We start from the raw sequence: 27,735 nt of genomic DNA, 5'->3' as shown, positions 1-27,735 counted from the left end.
TCCAAAGACACTAGCTCTAAAGTTGAGGAATAAAATTATCCCACCAAAGATATCCTCACTGAAGTTTGCAGCATGAATAGGTGGGGCTAGTAAAGCATGTGGTGATTGCCAGTAGCTTTGATGATTTTTCTGCATGATTTGAAAATGCACGGTAGAGAGATTAATTATGATTAGTCATGAAAATTAAAGGGGCCCTCTGTATTTAGAGTACCAAATGCTCTGAGTACCAAATGATGGCTACAAATAGGGGTGTGCACGGAACCGCCAACTGCGGTCCGGCACTGGGTGGGGGGGTACCTTTAAGAGAGGCGGGAGGGCTTACTTAGCCCTCCCGCCGCTTTCCCGCTCTTTCGCTGTAATCTCTAGATTAATTGGGGCGGCAGGACACCAGCCGCCCCCGCCGCCCCCGCCCCGCGACTGGATTAGGGGCCAAATCGGCCCAAACTACTGCCGCCGCCACCGACCACCAACCCAACCGCCCAACACAAGGCCCGATTTCGGGCCAAGGTAGCCACAGGGGTGACCTGATTAGGGGCCAAATCGGCCCAAACTACAGCGGCCGCCACCGCCGCCGCCCGCCCGCCCGCCCTCCCAGCCGCCCAGGTCCTCACCATAAGAAGGCCTGCGTCAGTCGGGCCAATCAGGGCCCCACAATTCTAAAAGGAGAGGAGCTCGCAAACAGAGCTCCTCTCTCTGCAAAGTCTCGGCCCGAACTGGTGCTTTAGGCGTAAAGGACGCCTGGGAGTTCCGACGCTCTTTGGAACTCCCAGGCGTCCTTTACGCCTAAAGCCCCAGTTCGGGCCGAGAATTTGCAGAGAGAGGAGCTCTGTTTGCGAGCTCCTCTCCTTTTAGAATTGTGGGGCCCTGATCGGCCCGACTGACGCGGGCCTTCTTATGGTGAGGACTTGGGCGGCTGGGAGGGCAGGCGGTGGCGGTGGCAGCGGCGGCGGCTGTAGTTTGGGCCGATTTGGCCCCTAATCCAGTCGCGGGGGGGCAGAGGGGGTGGCTGGTGTCCTGCCGCCCCAATTAATCTAGAGATTACGGCGAAAGAGCGGGAAAGCGGCGGGAGGGGTAAGTAAGCCCTCCCGCCGCTCTTAAAGAAGCCCCCCCACCCGAACCGATCCGCCCAGGTCCGGACCGGTCCGGAGGCTTTTTAAATGGCCTCCAGACCGGTCCGGGCCCATCTCTAGCTACAAACAGGAAAAGACTGAACTCTTCAAGTCCTTCTTTTGAGTTTTCCTCTGACCTGCCGTTGTTGGAAGCTGCCCCTTACAGGAGGCGGTGGTGGGGGCGGGTGGAGTTGTGCCGTCTCATGCAAAGCTAGGCACATCAGGCATGCTATCCTGGGGAACTGGATATCACATGCATCCTGGGCATGGTGTATGGTCTTTAGGATCTGTAACTGAATGCCTGTGCTTTGAATGAATGTGCAGCCCAGCCTTTTCTCATGGATGCCAGCCATTTCCCTCTTTTCATACATTATCACTATTCCTCACTTATTCATACTTTTCTTCCTGGCATCCTATTCCTCCTTCCCAAGTTTTGCAGCTACATCATATTCAGAATAAATTTAGTGGCAATTATCCATTCGTGTAATATAAGCACATTTTTCATACACAATATGGATTTCTAAGATGTATTTTTGGATTTTTAATTCTTCTGGGAAATTTGGTTTTCCTTACCACAGAATGTCAACAGCATTAATGATAGAGGACTGCCCTGGAACACTGAAAAAGAAAAAGAAAAGTCTTTGGTGTACACATGAGCTGGGAGTATCTCATTCTCTTGATTGTCATTAGCTGCTTCATGTGTGCAAAGGTGCTATATTCCCTGATACTGAAAAGAATGGTATAGCCTTACAGCACAAGAAGCTCATGGACACACTGAAGTTCTGCAGAGCTTGGAGTCTCACTGTATTCCATTACACAGTGGAATAATACAGCATAATTATTCAGCATCCATATTCTTATATGTAACTGGGACTGGTTATGTTTTGTAGAACAGAACACTTCCATATATGTTCTCTCAGGGTGAAGCTAGACTTCATGGAAGCCATGTGGCTGCCACCAAAAGTAGCAACCCCACATCTCTTCCCTGGTAAAGTATAAAACAAAATGTGTGATGTGACATCTTCCCAATCTAAGCTTGCCAACCTCTCTAAATAGCAGCCAGTGAAGTAGAATGGGAGAAAGGAAACTGAATGTGATGATTCCACTTCATGCATTTTGTGAGAGTAGAAACCTGGGGAAAAGAGAAGAAAGAAAATGTGGGACAGCTTGCTATTCTTGGCCACATTGCATCCTCAGCAATGTCTGGTTTTGCCTTTGGAGTGGTGAATCCAATTATACATTTCAAGTAACTCCATCCATACTGATCACAATAGTATTTTCAGTTTTTAAGGGCTCAGGGAGGAAGCTCTTCATGTTGTATAAAGACATAAATTACAATACAAGCAATAGAGCATCAATCTATGTCTGCACTTGCTTTGGTTGTGAGCCTTAACAACTGATTTGGGGTTGAGTCACATATTAACTGTATTCCTAAAAACACAGTGGGCTGATTCAGATGTCACATGCAACCTGGGTTTAAGCCGGGCTTCGTGTGATGTCTTTGAGCTTCAGGCGTACACGCTCTCCCTTCCCATCCCCACACGAGTATCCTATCAAGCATGAAATTAAGCAAGATTGGTTGTGATGTACTAACCAGCCAACTTTGGTTTATTCTAGATTGCTTTCTTCAAATATGCCAAGATATGAACCCAGTGTTTGAAGTTACATATATTGGCATCAAGTAGGCTAATCGAGATTGGTCAGTTCGAATGCCATGACCAATCTTGGTTTATTTCAACCTAGGGAGGATGTGGATACTCACATGGGGTTGAGAAGTGGGAGCACACATGTCCAAGGGTCAGGGATGTTGTGTGGAGCCCTGCTTTAATGCTGTCCTGTGAGCCCAGGTGTGTGACAGCTGAACCAACCCAGTGTGGACATGAGAAAAATGTGTTTGGGACACCTGTACATCACACAGTTATACTCATCAGAAAGCTAGAATTTGTTGCAGTTCCTTGTCAAATGTAAACTGATTTGCAAACCAGATTTCCTGCCATGATGTGGTGAAAGACTGTAACATATGCAGGCTTCAAATCTACCTGTGGTGGTGGTGGGAGGAGGGAAGAAATTTATGTCAGCATTTCTACTATAGCTTCATTTTGGTGGCTATAAATTCAAACTGCTCGTTAGAATCGCTACCATATAAAACATGGTAAGCAGGGAGAAATATTGTGCAAGAGAGTCAGGCTACCCTTTACACCTGATCTGCATTAAACTCAAAGGTCTTGTTCAGCTAAGAATCTGAAAACATTTAGACATTGTCCAATTTTTCTTTCATATTAGCCTGTAAAGAGAATTCTGAAGGGACTCCTTAGATTTTTCTTTTAAAGAAACAAGAAGGATGGCTTCACACCACAATAAGTAAGACATAAGGAAAGAGAAGAGCCTTAAGCTGGTACAGGATTGAGACTTAGAAGGTTAACTCTTACTGAATAAAAATCTAGGGAGCAACAATGTGTTTCCTTTAAAATCTTAACCATAGGCAACTGTGGCTTTGTTCTCACTGATAACTTCTCACATGTGGGCAAGTTTGTGGCCTTTACATGTGTTTTGCCAAATAAATTCCTTTACAAGATTTTATATCTTCACACACCTCAGTCCTAAAGGTCTTTCTTAGCAAACTGCAAAATGTTTCAATATTGAAATGTTTTAATTCAAAATGGGCCATTTCGATCTCGAAACAAAATGCCTTTTAAATAAGGGGCCTGTTTCGAGCTCGGAATGAAACAACCCCATTTGGATTAGAAAGGTTTTGACATTTTGAGCACCATTTGGGAAGCCTGTTTCCCCCTTGCTGATTGGTTTTCTGGCACTGGCTTCTTATTGGCTTGTAATCTCCCTGCTTCTTGGTTGGCTTGTTATCATACAAATAAAGTGCTGTGGGCAACTGTGCACACATTGGGATTGTGGTTTATTTTGTTTGTGATATTGTGTTGGGTGAGAAATTGACAGTGACGTGTGTGTGTGTGTGTGTGTGTGTGTGTGTGTGTGTGTGTAATATTTCTTGGTGATTGCTGTGATGAGTTCCATGTCTGGCCTTGAGACTAACTAGCGCATCACTCACTGCTCTGGTGTGCTCTGCAATCTGCATCGCAAGGTTCAGGTCAAAATGTGGCTGAAGTTGCTCTAATGGAGCTTATGGATATGCTTGCTACTAAGGGTGCTGCTGTGGCAGCTGTTGCAATGCTAGGAAGTGAGGAGTCATAATTTGTGTGAGAGAGCAACTTGTGCCAATGATATTACTGCAGCACAAGCACTGTGACTGACAGTGGATTCTTGGTCAGTGATTCTATTTTGGCCCTTTTTGAATTGTGTTTGAAATGTGTGTTCTGTGTTGGGAGAGACAGATTACCTTTTACTGTGTGCTTCTGCAGGGTTTTGGTTCTCTGTGCAGCTCAGAAGAGAGGATTAAAACATACAATAAAAATACATAATACAATAAATCATAACAGACAAAAAAGGTGAGAAGAAAATACAATATACAATACAAAAACACTCATTTTAATTTTAAACTCATTAGAACTCATTTAATTTTAAAATGAGCTTAAAAACTCATTTTAAAATTAGTTAAAATCAGATCAAATCTGAAAACAAGAATTTTAAAGGCCTAGATGAACAAAAAGGTCTTTACCTGGTGTCTAAAAGAAAAAAGTGGAGAGGGTAGACAGAGAGATATTTTTCTCCCTCTCTCACAACACTAGAACCAGGGGTCACCCCATGAAACTGAAGGTTGGGAAATCTAGGACCGACAAGCGGAAGTACTTTTTCACATGGCACATAAGTAATCTATGGAATTTCTTGCCATGGGATATAGTGATAGCCACCAGCTTGGATGGCTTTAAAAGGGGCTTAGACAGATTCATGGAGGAGAGGTCTATCAATGGCTACTAGTCTGATGGCTGTGGGCCATCTCCAGCCCCAGAGGCATGATGCCTCTCAATACCAGTTACAGGGGAGCAACAGGAGGAGAGAGAGCATGCACATACCTCTTTCCTGTGGGCTCCCCAGAGGCATCTGGTAGACCACTGTGTGAAACAAGATGCTGGACTAGATGGGCCTTGTGCCTGATCCAGCAGGGCTGTTCTTATGTTCTTAAAGTGATGAAGCCAGGCAAACCTCACTGGGGAGGCTATTCCATAAACTGGGTGCAACCACTGAAAAGGCCCTCTCTCTGGTAGCCACCTGCGTCACCTTGTTTGGCAGGGGCACCCAGAGGAGTGCCTCTGCAGAAGATCTTAAAGTTTGGTTTGGGACATATGGGGCAAGGCGCTCTCTCAGGTAACCTTGGTCCCAAGCCATTTGGGGCTTTAAAGGCAGGGTTGCAAAAATGCATTGCAAATTGCAATGCAAAACCTTTGTGTGTGCTGTGAGTGCAGCTTGTTCCTGCCACAGGACAAAATGGGGAAACTCAAAACACCCCATTATTCCCCATAGGTGACTCCCACGGACACCAAAGTGGGTTGTGTGGTAGGACATGATTGATTTCTATATTTTTATTATATTTGTAGACCACCCCGAACTTCAATCTCTGGGTGGTTTACAACAACATAAAAGAAATTAAAACAAATATAAAAACCTTAAAACAATTTAAAACTACTAGTCTAGTTAAAGTTAAAACCACTAATCTATTTAAACCACTAGTCCAGTTAGTCTAGTTTACTAGTCAAGTTAGTGTAGTTAACCTCTAGTCTAGTTAGTCTAGTTAACCACTAGTCTAATCTAGTCTAGTTAAACCACTAGTATAGTTAGTCTAGTTAACCACTAGTCCAATCTAGTTTAGCCTTGGTAAGGATATTTAGATGCTGTGACGTGGCTACACCTGCAAAGATTAGAATCGTTCGGACAGTTGTTTTTCCCATGACACTCTATGGATGCGAAAGCTGGACTTTGAAGAAGCAAGATAGAAAAAGCATTGATGCTTTTGAACTTTGGTACTGGAGAAGACTTTTGAGGATACCATGGATAGCCAGGAAAACAAACACATGGATCATAGAACAAATAAATTCAGAATTTTCACTCGAGGCACAAATGACCAGGCTCAAACTATCATACTTTGGACACATTATGCAAAGATCCAGCTCCCTTGAGAAGTCCATAATGCTGGGGAAAGCTGAAGGAAAGTGAAGAAGAGGACAACTAGCAGCAAGGTGGGTAGAATCGATTACAACAGCAATGAATGCACCACTGAGGGACCTTAAAGGCCAAGTTGAAGACAGATCATCCTGGAGAGAATCTACCTATGTGGTCGCTAAGAGTCGAGACCGACTTGATGGTACTCAATCAATCAATCAGTCTAGTTAAAAAGTGTTGGTGAAAACATGTGTCTTTAAAGACTTCTTAAAAGATGTCAGAGATAGGGAGTCTCTTATTTCAGCAGGGAGCACATTCCAGAACCTTGTGGCAGCAACAGAGAAGGTCCATCCCTGTGTAGCCACCAGATCAGCTGGTGGCAACTGCAGATAAACCTCTCCAGATGATCTCAAAGAGTGATGGGGCTCATGGTGAAGAAGACATTCTCTTAAATACCCAGGGCCTAAGCTGTTTAAGGCTTTATAGGCTATAACTATTTATTTGATTGATTGATTGATATACTGCCCTTCTAAAAATAGCTTAGGGTCGTTAGCACCTTGTATTTTGCCTGGAATATTATTGCGAGCTGGGGTAGTTCTTTCAGTACACAAGTAATATGGTCTTCTTGATATGACCCAGAGACCAACCCAGCTGCCACATTCTGTACCAACTGCTGTTTCCAGACTATGTACAAAGGCAGCCCTACATAGGGCACATTGCAGTAGTCATGTCTGGAGATTACCAGCATACAGTATGTACTACTGTTTTGAGGTTTTTTATCTCAAGAAACAGACGCAGCTGGCATATCAGCCGAAGCTGATAGAAATCACCTCTGGCCACCAACTCAACATAAGTTTGGATCCAGAAACACTCCCACACTCTGTACCTGTTCCTTCTGAGGAAGTGTGACCTCATCCAGAACCAGCAGATCAAAATAATTTCTTGAGTTCTGGCCCCACACAATAAGTACTTCCGTCTTATCTATTTTCAGTCTCAGTTTGTTATCTCTCATTCAGTCCCTCATTGCCTCCAGGCAGGCCTTTAGGGAGGTTGTGCCTTCTCCTGATGATCTTGAAATGGAGAAATAGAGTTGGGTGTCATTAGCATATTGATAACACCCTGTACCAAATCTCCTGCTGATCTCTCCCAGCAGTTTCATGTAGATGTTAAAGAGTATTGGAGACAGTATGGAGCCTTGGAGACACCATATAACAGTTCATGTTTTGAAGAGCAACAGTCTCCAAGGGACACCATGTAGAATATGCCTGAGAGGTAGGAGCAGAACCACTGCAAAGCAGTGCCTCCTACACCCATCCCCCTCAGATGATCCAGAAGGATACTATGATAGACAGTATTGAAAGCTGCCAAGATATCCAAAAGGACCAACAGAGTCATACTTCCTCCATCAATTATCCACATCAATCTTTATCCACAAAAAAACTCATATGTCATAGCATGTGATTGATGGTTCCAAATTCTGCTTCAAGGGAGGAGTGGCATGTACTAGCCCTCTCACAACCCTAAACAACTCCTCTAGACATCAGCTTGTTGATGCAGTACAGACAGAAAAGAATCAATTCTTTGCCCCTCACCTCTGCATAGGTGGGACATGATTATGAGTCCAAACTTAACCAGATGGTGGTCCATCTATGACAATGGGGAAATCACAGGGGTCTCCACCCATGGAACACCACCTGATCAGAATAAAAGACCAGTTTGTGACCATCATCATATGTCAGTCCTGAGACCATTTGGGATATGGCTGCTTTGAATTCCTGAGCCTCTCCAGGCAAATTGTCCCAAAGTGAACATTGAAATCCCCCACCACCATAAGCCAAGGAGACTGAAACACCAATTCCGGGACCAAGTCCAACAGCTGAGTTAGGGACTTTGTTGTTCAGTAGAGCTATTGGTACAACAACAGAAGTCTCAAACCATCCTTGGTCCTCAACCTTAAGTACACACATTCAATTTGATCAGATACTTTGACAGGGATCTTGGTAAGGAAGATGTTAGTCTTATAGACCATACTCAATCCACCTCACAGACATATGGGAGTTTTGGAGAAAGGTTAAAAATTTGGTTTAAATTGCCCACCTGCACATTTCTTTTTTGGGTTGGGTGGTAGGTAGCACTCCTCATGCCTTACCACACAACCCACTTTGAAGAGGAGAGCTGTTTTTCTGGTAGCAAGCATGACTTGTCCCTGTAGCTAAGCAGAGTTTGCCCTGGTTGCATATGAATTTTGGGGAAACTCAAAACACCCAATTGTTCCCTATGGGTAGCTTTTAGGGACACATAGGAACATAGGAAGCTGCCATATACTGAGTCAGACCATTGGTCTATCTAACTCAGTATTGTCTTCACAAACTGGCAGTGGCTTCTTCAAGGTTGCAGGCAGGAATCTCTCTCAACCCTATCTTGGAGAAGCCAGGGAGGGAACTTGAGACATTCTGCTCTTCTCAGAGCGGCTCCATCCCCTAAGGGGAATATCTTGCAGTGTTGTTTGTTTGTTTGTTTATTTGATTTCTATACTGCCCTTCCAAAAATGGCTCAAGGCGGTTTACACAGATAAATAATAAATAAATAAGATGGATCCCTGTCCCCAAAGGGCTCACAGTCTAAAAAGACACCAGCAACAGCCGATTTCATTGGCTGCTTATATGCAATATATTGATGGGCTACTTCAGTGACAATTGTCTTTATTTCCTCCCATAGTTCATCAGGTTGTCTTTCCATGATGTTAAACAATACAAATCTGTTCTTAACTTCAACTGCATATGCCAGGGGAATCTTCTCAACATCAAATTTCTGAGTCGTGGGTGATCATTTAACAATAAAGCACCTTAACTTCACCTTGGCAACTAGCAGTTTGTGATCTGATCCACAATCCACACCAGGGAACGTTTTCACCGCAAGAATAGAACTTTTCTACTTACATTGGCATAAAATGTAATCAGTTTGATTTGGTATTCCCCATTTGGTGAAGTCCAAGTGTATAATTACCGCTTAGGCTGCTCAAACCACATGTCCATTATATGTAACTTGTTCATGGCATAGCTGAATCAAACGTTCTCCCACCTTATTTTGTTCACCAAGGCCATACTTGCCTGCAATCTCTGATTCTTGCACTTCTCCCACTGTCACATTGAAGTATCCCACAATATAGACAATATCTTTCTTCGGTGTCTGTTTCAGGGCTTCCTGAAGCTCAGAGTAGAATTATTTTATTTCCTCTTCTTCTGAATCCTCAGTTGGTGCATAGATTTGCAAAATTGTTATATTACAAAATTTCCCATTTATACGTATCGCCATTATACGTATCCCCTGCTAACTGGGCAAAGAGGCGCCTTTTACCATGGTGATTCTCTTTATTTAGCAGGGGGAGAGTAACTGGCACTATCCACCCCCAGCACAGTACCTCCTGTGACTGTTGCTGGTGTCTATCTTGTGTTTCTTTTTAGAATGTGAGCCCTTTGGGGACAGGGAGCCATCTTATTTAGTTATTATTTTTCTGTGTAAACCGCCCTGAGCCATTTTTGGAAGGGCGGTATAGAAATCAAATTAATAATAATAATAATAATAATAATAATAATAATAATAATAATAATACAAAAAGCAGCTTTACTGGGAACGGCCAATATTTTGCGATGATATCTATAATAACCAGCAGTATTGATGATAAAATTCAGCCATCCCAGGTCCTTGGGAAGGACTCGATGTCTGGATAAAACAAACCAGTCAATAACACCTGTCTGACTGTGTAAACAAGAAATAATAAAAAAAATTATTATTATTTTACACAGTCAGACAGGTGTTATTGACTGGTTTGTTTTATCCAGACATTGAGTCCTTCCCAAGGACCTGGGATGCCAGAATTTTATTGTCAATGTTGTTGCTGTTATAGATATCGTCGCAGAATATAGGCTGTTCCCAGTAAAGCTGCTTTTTGTAATTGGCTGATGGTGATTTCTGTGGCCCCTATGGTGTTGAGGTGCTCTTCAAGGTCTTTTGGAACTGCACCCAGGACGCCAATGACCACTGGGATTATTTGGGTCTTTTTCTGCCACAGCCGTTCAATTTCAATTTGTAGATCTTTGTATTTGGTGATTTTTTCTATTTCTTTTTCTTCTATTCTGCTATCTCCTGGTATTGCTATGTCGATTATTTTGACTTGTTTTTCTTTCTTCTCGACTACAGTTATATCTGGTGTATTGTGTGGCAGATGTTTGTCTGTTTGTAGTCGGAAGTCCCATAATATTTTTACATCTTCATTTTCTACCACTTTTTCAATTTTATGGTCCCACCAATAGTAGGTCCCACCAGGTAGCTGGTATTTTTTGCAGATGTTCCAGTATATCATCCCTGCTACCTTGTCATGCCTTTGTTTGTAGTCAGTCTGTGCAATCTTTTTACAACAGCTGATTAGGTGGTCCATGGTTTCATCTGCTTCTTTACAAAGGCGGCACTTGCTGTTTGTGCTTGACTTTTCTACTTTTGCTCTTATTGCATTTGTTCTTAGTGCCTGTTTTTGTACAGCCAGTATTAAACCCTCTGTTTCTTTCTTCAAGTTGCCATTCTTAAGCCATTGCCAGGTCTTGGTGATGTCTGATTTTCCACTTATATTGTGCAAATATTGACCATGCAGGGGCTTATTTTTCCATTTTTCTGCTCGCTTCTTGACTTGTTCTTTCTTGTAGGTCTGCTTTCTTTCATTGGTGTTGAATAGTTTTGCATTATTGACCATTTGAAGTGCATCTTCTTCGCTGTCCTTGATATATTCTTCAAGGCCTCTTTTCTCCTCCTCTACTGTTTGATGGACTTGCAGCATTCCTCTTCCACCTGAGCTGCGAGGGAGGTATAGCCTATCGACATCACTGCGGGGGTGCAGAGCATTATTTATGGTCATGATTTTCCTGGTCTTACGATCCAGCGTCTCTAGCTCTGCCTGGGTCCAGTCTATTATTCCTGCAGTGTATCTGATAACAGGTATAGCCCAGGTGTTTATGGCTTGTATGGTGTTCCCGCCATTGAGTTTGGACTTGAGGATTTTTCTAACTCTCCTAATGTATTCACCTCCTATTTTACTTTTAACTTCAGTGTGTGTGATGTTATCAGCCTGGAGAATGCCCAAGTACTTGTAATGTTCTTTCTCTTCCAGGTTCTTGATCTTGCTTCCATTGGGCAGTTCTATTCCTTCTGTTTTTCTTATTTTCCCTCTGTTCATTATTAATGCAGCACACTTGTCTAGTCCAAACTCCATTGCTATATCACTACTGAATATACAGACAGTGTTTAGCAGTGATTCGATTTCTGACTGGGACTTTCCATACAACTTCAGATCGTCCATGTACAGCAGATGGTTGATTTTACTGGATGTTTTAGATGTTTGGTATCCGAGGCCTGTTTGGTTTAGTATTTGTTAAAGTGGGGTCATGGCGATTACAAACAACAGAGGGGATAGTGAGTCCCCTTGGAAAATGCCTCTTCTAATGCTAACCTGTCCAAGTGTCTCGCCATTGATTGTTAACTGTGTATTCCACATGCTCATTGCTTTTTTAATAAATATCTGGATGTTTTTGCTGACACCAGTTGTTTCTAAACAGTTTAGAATCCATGTGTGAGGCAATGAATCGAAGGCTTTCTTGTAGTCAATCCGTGCAACACTTAGATTGGTTTTTCTTCTCTTGCAATTTTCTATAATCATTTTGTCAATCAGCAGCTGGTCTTTTGTGCCTCTGGTGTTTGGGCAATTTCCTTTCGGCTCAACTGGAAGCTGTTTGTTAGTTAATAAGTGTTGCATCACTTCATCTGCTATTATTCCAATTAATAATTTGAACATGGTTGGCAGACAGGTTATCAGTCTATAATTACTTGGAAGTGCACCTTTTGCTGGGTCTTTCATTATGAGATGAGTTTTCCCAGTTGTTAGCCATTGTTCAATATCACCTCCTTGCAAAATATGATTGAACTGTTTTGATAGTTGTTTATGAAGGCTTGTTAGGTGTTTAAGCCAAAAGCCATGCAGTTCATTGTCACCTGGAGCAGTCCAATTTTTAATTTTCTTTGCTCTTTCACTTATTAATTCTGGTGTTATTATTAGATCTTGCATTTGTTTTTCCCCAGAATTGCACTGTTTCTTCTTTATTTGGTGTTTCTATGTTTCTTGCATTTTGTCCTTCTATGCTTTGGTAGAAATGTGTCTGATTCGACTGGAATTGGAGATTCTGCCTGTGTTGTGTAATTCTGGCTTCATATCTGCTAATCTTCTTTGACACTGCTGTTATTTGCTGCTTTATTATTTCCAGGACTTCTCTAATTTTCCTTGAATCTAGGTGGTATTTTTGGATCAGATACTGTTTGGTGTTTTCATTCTTCAGCTTCTTGTCTTTCATAGCTTTCAATTTACTAGCATCTGATCTAAGCCTGGAGATTTTATTTTCTAATCTAATCTTCCATTTAGGTGATGTACTACTTTCTTTTTTTACAGGTCCATTGATCTTATATCCGAGTTCTTGTGTTGTTATTGTTGCTGCACTGTACATTAGTTGGTTTGTTTCTTGCAAATTATTGGTTGTTATTTCTGCAAGTGCAGCATTGACATCTTTTAATGCCTGAGGAAGTTGTTTTTTGGCAACTGTTTTTAGAGCTGGAAGTCGAACCCTGGTGGTTGTTTGGTTCATGTGCTCAGTTATTTTTTGCTTTAGTTCTTGTTGCTTTTCTGTTAAACGGCATTTGGGTTTTTGAGGTGAAGGCAAAGGGGAGGCTGTCTGGTTTTGATTTTGAAACAGTTCAGCAACAGTGGCATCCTCAATTTCCAACACCTCCTCCACCTGCGCCTGAGCAACTGCTTCAGTTGGTGGTAATTCTTCTTCCATGTCTTGAGCCTGTGTTGCTCTTTGCAGTTCTTCCAGCTCAACTCCTGTGAATACTTCATTTCTTATTATGAATCTTCTCTGGTCTGCTAGCCTTTGTTCTGTTATTTCTGTATCTGGATGCTTCTCTTTCCAAATTTGGTACATTCTTTTTAAATAACCTCTTCTAGTTGGACTAGACTTGTAATAGCAGATCATTATTTCCTTGTTGGTATTTTCTGTATATTTTTTTCGGTTAAGCGACGTTTCTTCCAGTAACTTTGATGTCTTCTGCCTTGGTTGCTCAACTGAAGATCCTGAGTCCTGTTGCCCACTTGCCACCAGGTGTCCAGGGACTCCAGCACCTGGCGCGGTCCTTGTTGACCCGGGCGACGACCGATCCAGTATAGATTTATTAAAGTTACGTCTCACCATATTGTTGATGGAAGAGGCACTCTTTGTCTGGCTCCTCTGGTGAGACTAGTATGGTTGGACCTCTGGCATAGTTCTCACCTTCCTCAGAGCACGCAAGCCCCACAACCACGCCAAGGTAGTGCCTCACTGGGGGAAATAATAATAATAATAATAATAATAATAATAATTATTATTATTATTATTATTATTATTATTATTATCCTATCGCTAACTGTTCAGAAACTTTCTACATTTCTCCCCACTTTTTTCCTGAATTATAAAACCCACTCCTCTTCTTCTGATGGTATCATTGCCAGAGTAGTACACAATATGATCATCAGTGTTGAAAAACCCACTTCCAATCCAGTGAATTTAACTGATCCCTAGTATACTGATGTTAAGCCAATTCATTTCATTCTTCACAATGCTCACCTTTCCTAGATTTAACCCATTAACATTCCATGTTCCCATTTTAAAAAACTTCGAACCCATTAACATTCCATGTTCCCATTTTAAAAAACTTCGAACAGCGCAAAGATATCTTTTCGCTAGAAACTACATCAGCAATGGCGGGAGGGTGGGTGTTAAAAATTTTCCAATCAAAGTCTCTTGCATTTTCGAGTTGATCCATAAATTTTTTTGGCCAAAAAAATACTGGGGTAGGTGGCCAGGTCATTCTCCAGGCCAGAGCTGTGTTAGCCGGCATAAGTAAACTTATACTGTTATACCATGTTGAGGTATGGTTGGACTGTTATTTAGTGGTACCAAATATGCTGTCATTCTGATTTGAAGGTTAAAAATAAAGATTTTGAAGATGTGTTAGAATTGATTCCCAGATGCTCAGTTAATGGTGAGAATATCCCCTTTTAAAAATCATGTTCACTGTAATTGTTCTCTAGTTTGCTGGAAGTTCTCCTGCTTGTTGCATCCTTCTTCCTGGAAGCCTTCTTCCTTCTTTCTTGAGCCAATCAGATTTGGCTATGTGATGTGGTGTCAAACAAAATCATTTGAGAGCAAGAGCAGTGCTTATTGGATGACTCATATGGCATGTCTACCATCACAAATCGAATGAATGGGTTGCTGTTTCTGTGTAGCATTTCATATTTTGCTGCATGGTCTCATCACTGAGGGGCATGTAAGCCAAATGAAAGAATGAGGTTGATGCAAATGAATAAACATTTTCACAGACATCAAAATAGTCAAAAAAAAAGGTCAAAATGGTCATCAATGACAACAGTCTTCCAGAAAAAATGTACAGAGTATTGTTTTGACCCAATGCTAATACGGTTTTGCAACAACACAGAACAATTATGGAGAAAATCTGGTGTCTTTGAACTGGAGAACTGAGGGCTGACTCCGTTTTTGTATATGCACACTTAGGATGGGATGCAGTACACACATTGATCCCATCAAGCTAGGGAAAAGCAGAACTCTGAGAACTTCAACTTCACATTTGCTTCCTTTGGTAATGATGCAATTTGCTGCCACTTCTGATTATATTGGTAACAGACTCTTTGTAGGGATGTGCATGAACCCGTTCGGAGGCCCTTTTATGGGCCTCCAAACAGGTTCGAATGACCGGCAGTTCAGCTGGTTCAAAGGCAGAGAGATACCTTTAAGGGCGGGGGAGGATGCTCTTACTCCTCCCACCATGTTGCCCCCACTGGCGCTGCACTTTAAAAGGATCTGGTGGGGCAACAGCGTACCTCTCTGATGCCCTGTTCCTTCATCGGACCCGAAGTGACTGGAAGCAGGGTGTGTGCATGTTGGGTGTGTGCACACACATGTTGCGCTCACTCGTGCACACACTGGGCATGCACAATGTGCATCCACTCGTGCCAACATGCATGTGTGTGCGGGGTACTTCCTGTCACTTCTAGTCAAACGAGGGAATGGACCCTTTTAAAGTGCAGTGCTGGTGGGGGGAACACAGTGGAAGGGATAAGAGCACACTCCCCATGCATAAAGGTATCCCCCGACCTTCGAATCAGCCCCCGCCATTTCCGTGTACATCCCTAACTCTTTGTTTCTGCTGGTATAGCGTCTAGGACCAGAGAGGACTCCACAGCCTGATATCGCAAATGTGGTGAATCCACCTTAATTATAACATGGCAGTTCATTTTAAAAATGCAGTTTGCTTGAAACAAGCAAGTGAAACCTCCCTAACCTCTATATGTTATGGAGTGCGGTAGGACTGTAGCTTAGTGGTAAAGCATCAGTTTTGCATGTAGAAGGGCCTGTTTTCAATCCCTGGAATCATCAGGGAGTGCTGGGATTCCTGCCTGAAACCTTGGAGAGCTGCTGTCAATCAGTGTAGACAATCCCAAGATAGATGGACAAATGGTCTGACTCAGTATAAGCAGGGGTGTCCTTAGAGAGCCCTGGCGGTTTTAATTCATTTTGCCATTTTAGAAGGGCGGTATACAAATCAAATCAAATCAATCAATCAATCAATCAGTAATTCTAATGAGGGTTAAAAGAGCGGGGCCTGGGGCAGTCGCCCTGCTTGCCCTGCCCTAAGGACAGCTCTGAGTATAAGGCAGCTTCCTGTGTTCCTAGGGTAATTCATTAAAAAACCAGACTGTGTCAAATAAGCTATGCCTAGGATATGCCTGAGCAATCATACGCATTTTGTAGAGGCTTGTCATGATGTGTTTTCCCCTGCCAAATTCTATCTTCTTTTTGCTAGGGACCTGGCAGGATGGGGCTTATTCTCTCCACTATCATTTCTTTTTGCATGTTGTTCTTCTATCAGTTATATGAATAAAAAATAAATGCTTATGTATTGATTTGTGCTATACTTTGCCCTATTTTCCAGACAAACTAGAGGCTGTTCTTACAATCAGCCAAGCCTGGGCTTGGCTGTCCATGAGTCCTGCCAGGATCCACATGCATTTTGGTGGTCCTGTGGTGCCAAACCCAGTGCCACAGCCCAGCTCTTAGCTGAGGTTAAGGGCACAAACACACCCTTAACCCTAGCTCTGGATTGTGTGTCAGCACGAGCTGCTTGCAGCTCACACTGACACAGAGACAGGCGCTCTAGGCCAGCAGTGCACTGTGGGATTCCTGGAGGCTGGGACAATGAGTTCCGACCTCTGTTTACCAGCGCAGACATCAGCACTAGTTGTGTGGGGTGCATGACTTACATGCCATACAGGCTGCAAAAGGTCATCTGGGCAAAGGTAGGTTGAACCCTGCCTTCTCCACCCATGTAGTCATGTGAACAGCCCGATAGTCTCCCCAAAATGGCTCACAACCATTAAAATTCAGTTCAGAGTGCTGCTGGCAAGCACTGTACCTAAATGAAAATAAGGTGAACGTCCTGCCCTCAGGCTTACAAACTTGAAAACAAGAAACACCAGGGAAGGGGAATGGAAGTAACTGGCAGAGGAAGGAGATCGGTCTGGCAGTTTCTGAACAAGGAACAGAGTTGTTAACAGGCATTTCCCTCAGGCAACTGAGTTGTTGACAGGCCTTCCACCTGGGGCCAGTCTGATCTTCCTTTGCTGGTGTTCTTGGTGGGATTGAGGTAGTACAACTCCTCACAGCCCTTGGTTCTCTGGACAAAATATAAATAAATACTGATGTTTGGATATGTTGGTTTCCATTAGCAGAAGGCTTAGCAGGATTGCTTTGAAAGAAATGTGTGGTGCTTTTCATTGCTGACATGGTGCAAAACTACATTCCATATGTGTCCTCTAGGTACTTCCGTAGTGCAAGTCACAGCCACAGATGCCGATGACCCCTCTTATGGAAACAGTGCCAGAATCATTTACAGTATCCTCCAAGGCCAACCATACTTCTCTGTGGAGCCAGAAACAGGTTGGGAATAGAGTTCTTGTTTTTCTATATCTCACGTAGGTCTTATGCGTTGTGAGGAGCTTAAAGACACAAAGAAACCATGAAAATCCTCCAGCTGCATGCCACACTTCGATAACTTTAAAAACCTTGATGTGGGATAAATGTGAACATGCAATGTAATTGTTCAACCTGAAGAAAGGCTACATGTGTTATGTTTGCATGGGGGGAAAAGATGAATGGAAAGAAAATGAAATGTAATCTACAAGCCATTCTACACAATATGCAAAATGAGGCAGTAGATTTCTGGTTTCTGTTACTTCAGACTGCAAGTGGGAAGCTGCACTTTTGAATTTTCCCTCTTCCTATATAAAGAGTTCCCTGTATCTACTACACTTGCTCATGAGGGATTGGGCCATTCTAAACCTTTCAGTCTGATGTACTAGCTCACTACATACAAGGAGGTTTTGTACATAAGGGAGAATTCAAACAAATGGCCACCCACCCACAGTCTGCAGTTGTACAGCTCAGAATTCTACAACCTCATTCGGCTCAAGATGATTGGCTCAGATACTTGTTTGTGATTTCTTATTGCGTTGACTAATCTTTTAGTTGTTTCTTTTTTAAAAAGTATTTATAATGTTATAATTGGCACATTCTTCAAACGTGTGTGTGTGTGTGTCGTAGAGCTGGAAGTCTAAAGAAATGCATGCATTGTTGTAGAATTGTGAATGCCAGCAGTGTAGCGATGGTTAGTAAATGCTTGCTTGTTTTCTTTCAAGGCATCATCAGGACAGCTCTACCAAACATGAACAGGGAAAACAGAGAGCAGTACCAAGTCGTTATCCAGGCAAAAGACATGGGAGGCCAGATGGGTGGATTATCGGGGACCACGACAGTGAACATCACCCTGACTGATGTAAACGACAATCCGCCTCGATTCCCCCAGAGTAAGCTTCCCTTAATAGCCCTTCTGCACTACAAAAGCATCAGAATAAAAGAGTTAGGCAACCGCCATCTGGTTTAATTTAAAGCAAATCTAGATTATGGGGCACCCACAAACAAAAGGCTTATACACTGATTTATTCAGTGTTATTAAAGGCAAAAATTAAATGTTACAGGACTGTCTTTGTTCAGGGGATAAACAAACAAACAGTCACACAGAACAGCTGCAGAAAACCTGGGATAGTTCTCAGTATTTGGAAATGGGGGGAATGAGAATGGGGGATCATAAGAGCTTTAAGGAAACAATGTTCTGCTGTTACTGTTGTTTAGTAATTTTATCAATGGATTTTTTAAAAAAAACCTCAAAGCATAATGTGTACAATTGACTCCCTGATTAAATGTTGAAGCAGGAAACAACCAGCCTTAGGGCAGAAGCTACTTTTTTAAATGTAAGATTTGGAGATGTAAGGCCATAATCCAATGCACGGTTATAGGCAATGAAATCCCATTAGAATGACTGGGGTGTAAATAGTGAAGGGTGAGCTCCTTCTGGCTTGCCATGTAATTAGTTCTGAGCTTTTCTGAGCTTTCTTTGGGAGTTCTGGGTAAATCTTGGAGCTTTCTTTTTCTGAGAAAGCTCCGGAAATCCAAGCCCACAGGAGCTCACCGTAGTCTCCCACTTTCCCAAAACTTACCCTCAAATGGTACATACATGAGGGTATCGGTACACATGCACATGTTTTTCTATGAATGACTGCCCATGCCTGTTTTGAAAGTGTACCTGAGAATAGGCCCCTCAAAGAACAGGCCACTCAAAGATAGGCAAAAAGGAAGCTTATCCTATACGTGCATGTATGTATGTATGTATGTATGTATGTATTGTTAAATTCATAAACCACCTTTTCATTAAAACAATCGCAAGGCAGTTTACAGGAAAATTTAAAAACAAGATTGTAAAAAAGACACAATTAAAATATTAAGCTAAAAATATAAAACAAATCTGATAAACAATTTAAAACACAAGCATAAAAGCAATACAAAGTACAAAGTACAAAGAGCAGCAGCAGAGACAATCATATAAAAGCCTGGGTAAAAAGCCACAATTTAACATGTCGTCCTGCGTGCATGACAACCAAGCCTCCCTAATCGTCGGCACTTGAAGCAGAGCCCCCTCAGATGACCTCGTCAAGCGGGCAGCAACCCTTGGGAGCAGGCGATCCCTCAGGTATCCCGGGCCCAAACTGTTAAGGGCTTTAAAGGTCAAAACCAGCACCTTGAATTGGACCCGGAAACAAACTGGTAGCCCGTGCAGCTCTTTCAAAATGGGTGTGATGTGCTCCCACCGGGCAGCTCCAGATAAAACCCTTGCTGCCGCATTTTGCACTAGCTGCAGTTTCCTGATATTCTTCAAGGGCAGCCCCACGTATAGCACGTTACAGTAATCTAGCCATGATGTGACTAAGGCATGGGTAACTGTCCTCAGATCTGCCGTCTTGAGAAAGGGACGCAGCTGGTGCACTAGCCAAAGCCGTGCAAAGGCACCCCTGGCTACTGCCTCCACCTGAGCTTCCGAAAGCAGAGCCGGGTCCAGTAATACCCCCAAGCTGCATACTTGCTCCTTGCATTGAACTTAAGCTGTAAATATCTGTATGTGTATAACAATCTGTATGAACATACACTATTCACAGATTACACATGCATTGAACCTAACATCTGAACAGGGCTGTATTTGCACCTGCATTCTTTTAGTAATGCACAAAAGAGTCTGCTGCTTATAGAGAGCCACAGAAATGGAATTTCTAGTGCCTTGCAACTCAATCTATTAAGTAGAGAGACATGGGGAACTCCACTTTTCTTATTTCCTGGAACCAGTTGACTCTTCCTGAGCCTTAAGGTGGTTGGCGTTGAGGGCAATGAAGCCCCCAACACCACCCACCCACTTTGCTTGAGAAGGTTTTGGGAAATTGGAGAGAATTACTTGCGGGGAAGACTACCTAGTTGTAGTGAATATTAGTGCTGGGGAAAACGATTACAAACCAATCTCAGAGCCTAGGGATGTGCACAGAACCAGCTGGCCTGGTTCAGTTTGGTTCCGGACCGGCCTCGGACCCAACAGGGCCAGTTTGGTCTAGCATCTGGGGTGTGTGTGTTAGGAACTTCTTAAACAAACAAATAAATAAATAAATAAATAAATAAATTTTTAACCTTACTCCACTTGGAAGAGTTCCTGGAGGCAGTGGGGGGGGGGGGTTTCCCACAGAGTTTCCCCTGCCCCAACGCAGAGGCCAAGTGCACAGGTGCACAGCATCCAAAATGGCCACCAGACCACTGGGAGAAGGCAGAAAACTGGCTGAAGAGCAGCCGAACCGGCCAGAGGGGGGCATGAGGACAGCCGGCGGGGGAGGGGGAACCTCACCGGACACCCCACCGCCACCTCCAGGAACTCTCCAAGGGGGGTAAAAAAATTTAACTAAAAGAAGTTTGCGAACCCCCTCAACATTCAGGGGTGTTCGGTCTGGGGTCGGGCCGAACAGAGGGTGGTTTGGTTTGACCCCAAGCCATCAAACTGAACCGGCTCAATGTTGAACTGGCTCAATGTCAAGCCAGTTTGCACACCCCTATCAGAGCCCACGAGGGCTTGGGTTCCGCTCATAATGGCTCACTGTTTCCAAAATGGAGGTTTCATTTCCAACCTTGCCCCAGTTATGAATTCCAGTACCATCACTAAGCAGAAATGAAACCAACTGTGCTGGATTGCAGTTATGCATTCATAGCTTTTGAGTTCACACAGTTAGAACACCTTTAGTTATGACTACCGTATTTTATGGACTATAAGACTCACTTTTTTCCTCAAAAAATATCTGCCAAAATTCAGGAGCGTCTTATATGTTTTAACAGTTTAATATGTTAAAACTCTGAAAAACTGGATTAAAATTAAGGTGCATCTTATAGTCCGTAGCGTCTTATAGTCCGTAAAATACAGTAAATAAAGTTCATGATTTGGCATGGGAACTTGCATCAGTTGCCCCCTAAGGTTCATGTTGGGGGAAAAATGAGAAAATAAGTTTCGGGGTTGGATGATTGGATGCATACCTGAAAAAATTCCCTATATATTTTATAGATGGATATGAAAGGGAATGCAGCAGGCAGTTTTTCTTATCCATGTAGGTCAAGCAGCATTTACTAGAATTATCTCCTGTACACAGCTATTAAAAGTATAGGAAACCACTTTTCTTTTGTGCCTATTTATGACCAGAGACATACTTTTAAACATGCCCTCCCCTTCCTCTTCCTAGCTTGAAAATTGTTTCAGTCATCAGATGGAAATGAAAGAAGGCAAATGAATGCTTTCTGTTCCTTTGGTAGGGGAGGCAGATTGCCAGTTTTTCAGTGTGTATGTAGGTTTATTTGTTCGATATATTATCTTGTGTCCCACTTTCCTCATTATCCAGTTCAAACACAGAGTAATATTCACCACCCCTTTCACCTTTGCAAAGCAAAACTTGAATTTTCCAAAGTTCATCATGAAATTCAGTTTAGTTAATTTTATTTGTAACACAGAGTCCATTTTATCTTACTGCACAAACTTCACATTGCCTAAAGAGTAATATTATTGACACCAAGTTCAAAAATAGACTTGAGAGGTATCCTTGGACTGTTCAAGTGTTTTACCACACCCTTTTTTGAACTTTGCATTTGTGTGTCACTTTCTGTTTGACTTGTGCTTTCCAGTATAATTCTTTTGACTTGTTAACTTTAATATGTACAAACGAACACAACCCTTTGTCATTCATATATATATATATATATATATATATATATATATATATATATATATATATATATATATATAATCCTATCTATCTCTATCTCTGTATCTATAGTATCATACCCAGCTGTCCTGTGGATTTAAATTCTGTTCTGTTCTATGCCTTGCTATTCTTAATAGCTAAGTTTAGGATCTACTGCAGAAGGCTATATGAGGTGATATTTTGCCTTAATGTGTAGTATAACTGATCTTGTAGGTTGATTTCTACAGATGTTTGTATAATATAATGCAAAGCAGAGTATTATACATAGAAATCTATATATCCACAGTCCCACTGCAATTTGGGCACTGCAGGGGTTTTTTTTGGATGGATATTTATGGGTGCTGTGGGAGAAAATCCTCATTGCAGGAAATTAAACATGGACACTTTTAAAAAACAAGTTAAAATAATATTCAGCCTTGGGCATGTTTATAAAAATTGAACTTGTAAGGGCTTCTAAAAATATTCACCACAAAGAAGGCTTAAACATGCCTAAATGTTTAGCAGATATCACAATATGCAGATTGAAAAAGCACAAGGGCACTCTCTATAGACTGTGTTTGTAATATCTCTAAGATGAGTATATCGAGTTCCCTCTTTTATTTTTCTTAGAAAGGCTTGCATGCCTTGATAAAGAGGTTGCAATCCCTTTCTATATAAGATTGTAAACTCTATGTTCCTTTTTTCGCTTCCTCAATGTTTGTGTTGTTATACTTGTTAATCATCTGGGCATTTTCAAATCTTTTTGTGAACATTTTTAGAAGCCCTTGTTAGTTCAGGACGCATGATTTTTACCACTGTGTACAAGAGTTTTACTGTTGTGTTCTTGAAATATGTATGTGGTTAGACTCCTTCAATAATTTTAATTTTTTACATACACACACACACCACCCATAAAGGCCTGCATAGGCCAAAAATACAATTGGATTGTGGATATTTTTTTCATGTCCAGCACCAGGTGCGGGGTCCACAGCCAAAGCCCTGAGCTGGGCTTCTCAATGGTGCATGTTTTCCCCTCTCCCCCAGTGGTGCCCAGTTAGCTTTTTTCAGTGCCAAGTAGGGGAGTGGAGGAACAGCAGAAGTGCCCACTGGTTCCTTATTGTCTCCCTAGCATGTTCAACTTTAGGAAAGCTAATTGTGTGGCAGATACAATTTCCTTTAGTGCCACCACCCTAGTAGTGCTAGTGAAGGAGAACTGTGACCCAATTACATTCCTGGTGCTAGGAGCCATGGGGATGAGTAGGAAAGTAGCAGGCATGCTCCTTCTTCAGGAGTTGGCTTGGTGGGCCCTTGGTCCTTGTGCCCAACGCAGCCAACCCCTGACAATGGCCCTGATTTTTTATTCAATAAATCTTCAGTGTGCCTCTAACAGTCTGTTTTGCATCAGTGTTTGGTGTCCTCACCCTCTTTTGTAGCTGCTGAACAAATGCAGCTAATATTGCAGCAATGCTTTTTTGCTTCTATTTAAATGTTATTGGCATGTTAATCTCAGATGATTGTGTTTCCTTTGACTCTTGAAGCCCCTTCATACATTGCTGCACTTTTTGGTGCCTTTGTCCCATGCTATGAATATTTAGAAGCCAGCAATGCATGGGTGGAGCTAGTCACCCGGAGTCTTCCCAAAAATTGTTGACTCAGCTGCCTGAAAGGAATGGATTTGTTTGGACAGGAAGGACTATGTGATTTGCCCAATTTATGTGGTTCCAATTTCAAAACGTTATCATAGTGGGATGTGACAAAGTCACAGGATGCAGCTCCCATTCCACTGAAATGACATATGAGAGGGATTTTGGTTCCAGAGCTGTCTTTCAAAAGGAGATTCCAGGTGATTTGTGAATCAAATAGCCACCTCCATTGTTTTCCATGAATGCAGCCTGATGCTTGGGGCTTTCACCTGGCATATTTTGCTAAGCATTTCCAGTGACCATTGATAGTGATGAATGTGACACTAAATATTTCACACAACTGCCAGCAGAAGCAAGCTGCAACCCTCAGATAGCTCCCGAAGCACCGAGACTAAAAATATTGAAACCTGCAAGGACAGAGAGAAGGAACTTCATTTCCTGGCCCACAATCCAGCTGAATTCAGGATTATGTGTCTGGACCCACAGAGTGAAAGAGGCAAAAACAACAGGATGACTTTTATTGTGGTAGTATCTGAATTGTCATCCTACCTTTTGTCTAAATTTTTCTAGTATCAGAATTCAAGGTTGCTGTTCTAAATGTGAGAGTGAATCCTTCCTAGTCACTGTTATATATTTTTATACTCTCATTAGCTGTTTACCAAGATCTGGAACTGCTTAAGAACTGCCACAGGAATGCCATAATAAATGGTGCCAACGTCAAGTAATAGAACCAGTACTCATTGTGTGACTTGCCCCCATCATCCTGTCATCACCATGGGCCCCAAGCATCTTTCAGGATAGTAGAGTGGGATGGAAATGTTCAGCATGATAGCCATGAGTCATGAGGGGAACACTTTGACATGTTACTGGAGGAAGAATGCTCATTAGGAAGAGGCCATTTTTACAACTGTAGATAAGCCACCTAATAGTGCAGTGGGAAATGACTTGCCTAGCAAGCATGAGGTGATATAGGAACATGCTAAAAGGCATCATCTCATACTGCACGGGAGATGGCAGTGGTAAACCCCTCCTGTATGGACCACATGGCTCTGTGGTCATCAAGAGTCGACACTGACTCGATGGCACACTTAACCTTTAATGAACTGGATTAAGCACAGATATTCGATATTAGAGTTTACATTCTCATTCTCTTTCTCTCTCTTTTTAAAAAGCAATTTGTATTTTTGTAGAATTAGTCTTGTGGTATAGCTTGGTCAATTTTGCAGACCTTAAATCACAAATTCTTCCTTATGCTCCAGGTTAGGTGATAACAGTGGCTAGGGGTGCCTTTGCACAGTTTTGCCTTACTGCACTTGTTTCTAAAGAAGGCAGGTCTAGCACTTTCCATTTAGAAACTGCTGCTGCTGTAGCTGTCAGCTGCTGATGGGCACCTCTTATTTAGAGTGACAAAACTGCTATTTGATTCTCGTTGGCTCTTGGTATGCTTCCAAGTTATGGCTCTCATCTTTAAAGCCCTAAACAGTTGGGTCCAGGATTCCTAGAGTACTGCCTGTTGTCATATAATCCTGCTAACCCTTTGAGATCTGCTCTGTGTTGCACCACCATCACAGATGCAGCCGGTACACACGACAGGGCCTCTTGGTCATGGCACCTGAACTTTGAAACTTCCACCCACGGTAAACCCATCTAGCTCCTTCCCTGCTAGCCTGAAGAGGTGGATAAAAATCAACTTCAGCATGGCTTATTATTGCCTCCCCACCAAATGTTTGGTTTTAGTTTGGGTCTCCTGTGCTCTGTTGCTATTGATTTTCAGTTTGATGTTGGGTGTTTTTGTTTTGTTTTGAATTATCTTATTATCTTAGTGCTATTATTTTGTTATTTTTAATTGTATTTTGAGAGTGTGCTACTTTGAGAGCTTCTGCCAAAAACCAGCCTAAAAATTTAAGAAATTAAAAATAAATAAATGGATAGCGATCATAGTGGAAGGAAAAAGTTTGCATAAAAAGCATCTCCCCCCTCCATCTTTGCTCAGCTCTAAAACCCTGCTAACGTGGCAAAGAGGCACCTTTTAATGTGGTGATTCTCTTCATATAGCAGGAGGAGAGTAACTGGCCCTATCCACCCCCAGCACTGTACCTCCAGTGACTGTTGCTGGTGTCTATCTTATGTTTCTTATAGATTGTGAGCCCTTTGGGGACAGAGATCCATCTTATCTTTTTTATTATTTCTCTGTGTAAACTGCCCTGAGCCATTTTTGGAAGGGCAGTATAAAAATTGCATAAAATAAATAATAATAATAATAAAATTACTCACCACACCAAAGTCATATAACAGCAGCAGCAGTAGCAACAACAACAACAACATAATGATAATTTATATACCACTTCTCAACAACAAAATATGAAAGCAGTTTACATAGAAACAATAACAACAATATGATGGTTCCCTGTCCCCAAAGTGCACACATCAGTAACAGCCATCATAGAAATGCTGTGCTGGGATTGCATAGAATCAATTGCTCTCCTCCTGCTAAATATAAGAGGATCACCACTTTGAAAGGTGCCTCTTTGCCCAATTAGCAGGGAGAAACTTGCATTTTACCTTTGAATTGTGCTGTAGACTCCTAGGTCTACAGCACAATTCACGTAAAATGCATGCGCGTACACAGGCAATCACTGGGAAGGTTCAGGATTTTGAACACATAAAGCAGCATAAAGCAGTTCTCAGAGGTATCTGGTGGGCTATTGTGTGAAACAGAATGCTAGACTAAATAGGCCTTGGCCTGATCCAGCAGGGCTGTTCTTATGTTCTTACTATGTTGTTATTGTTGGAGCTAGGACCCTGGCAGCATCAGCTCTCAGCTGCAATGTCTCATAGTGACCACTGGGGGGCGCATTAAAGTCATGGATAAAAAGTGCTGGACTCCTCCGCTTTTTGTTCTTCCAGTGTTAGTCTCCATCTTGTCCCTTCAGAGATGGTTGTTTATTTTGATCTGTCTCTTCAGCCATGAGCTACAGCTGAACTCAAACTGTAGGTCTTTTCACATTTGTTTGTAACCTTTTTCTTTAAATACATCCTTGTAGTTCTTCAGTACTAAAGAACTGTCTCAAAACCTCTTGCTTTGTTGCTTTCTCACCAAACTGGTTTTACTCTGCTATTGGGGGACTGAAGTGCCATTCTTCCCCTACAGTTATTAAGAGTGAATTTGTACTGTGATTCAGTGGCTGACATTCAGAGTAACAGTGTGAGAATGCAATGGGAGCTGCATCCACTTAGCTCTCAGAAGGCACAGGATGCTTCCCAATGCAGAGAAGATCACCCAAAATCTCTTGTCCAGCTCCCACTGTTGGCAAAGCAGCCACGGGGAAACGTCCAGCTGAGTGAACACAGCCGCCAGCTGCAAGCTCCCATTCTTGCTCTGGATGTCAAGCAGTACTCTAAAGGTAACGTGTGCTGTTGAGTCAGTGTCGACTCCTGGCAACCTGTGGTTGTCAACCAGAGCCCTGTGGTTGTCTTTGGTAGAATACAGGAGAGGGTTACCATTGCCATCTCCTGTATAGTATGAGATGATCCCTTTCAGCATCTTCCTATATTGCTGCTGCCTGATATAGGTATTTCCCATAGTCTGAATACCAGCAGAGATTTGAACCTGCAACTTCTGGCTTGCTATTCAAGTCATTTCCCCGCTGTGCCATTAGGTAGCTAAGCAGTATTCTAACCTATTCTAAATCAAGTGCTCAAATCTTACTAACAACAACAACTTTATTTCTTAGCATAACAAATTGTTCTCTGTGTGGCTCACAAGATAGCATTAAAACATCAAGTAAAACACATAACACATGAAATCACAACACACCAAAAAATACAAAATACAATACAAAACAACTGAAAAACCTTTTTCAAGGTCAGTTTTAAAAATCAAATTTAAAAATCCAAATTTAAAATGTTGAATCATTAAAATCTTAGTGAGTAATTATTGTAATGCACAAAGCTATGAGTCTAACCTTTTCCCTTTGCAAATTTAGTGCTCTTTGAAGTGTTGCAGCAGCATTGCTTTCAATGTGGTATCCCTTTCCCCGTGGGGAAAAAATGGTTTTTTCTGAGTAACTGAGGCAGCCCACAGTCTTCTTTTCCACACATTTGCTTACAA

At 42.2% G+C, this 27,735-nt stretch overlaps 1 protein-coding gene across 9 annotated transcripts in view; it reads left to right on the top strand.

Moving 5' to 3' along the window:
• Positions 1–27,735, top strand: part of LOC128322282 (cadherin-10) — a 250,048-nt gene that overhangs the window by 173,265 nt on the left and 49,048 nt on the right. For 8 of the 9 annotated variants that reach the window (XM_053243247.1, XM_053243244.1, XM_053243246.1 and 5 more), the window contains 2 exons: positions 17,150–17,269; positions 18,028–18,195. In XM_053243247.1, coding sequence (XP_053099222.1) covers positions 17,150–17,269; positions 18,028–18,195 — 288 coding nt within the window. Of the gene's footprint in view, positions 1–6,237; positions 6,257–17,149; positions 17,270–18,027; positions 18,196–27,735 lie in introns of those variants that run through there. The other variant, XM_053243250.1, reaches the window with a different exon arrangement.

This window comes from Hemicordylus capensis, chromosome 4 (genome assembly GCF_027244095.1).
Source record: "Hemicordylus capensis ecotype Gifberg chromosome 4, rHemCap1.1.pri, whole genome shotgun sequence".
Lineage (NCBI taxonomy): Eukaryota > Metazoa > Chordata > Lepidosauria > Squamata > Cordylidae > Hemicordylus > Hemicordylus capensis.
Note: the sequence above shows the minus strand (reverse complement) of the source record. Positions and strands in the feature narration are given on the sequence as shown.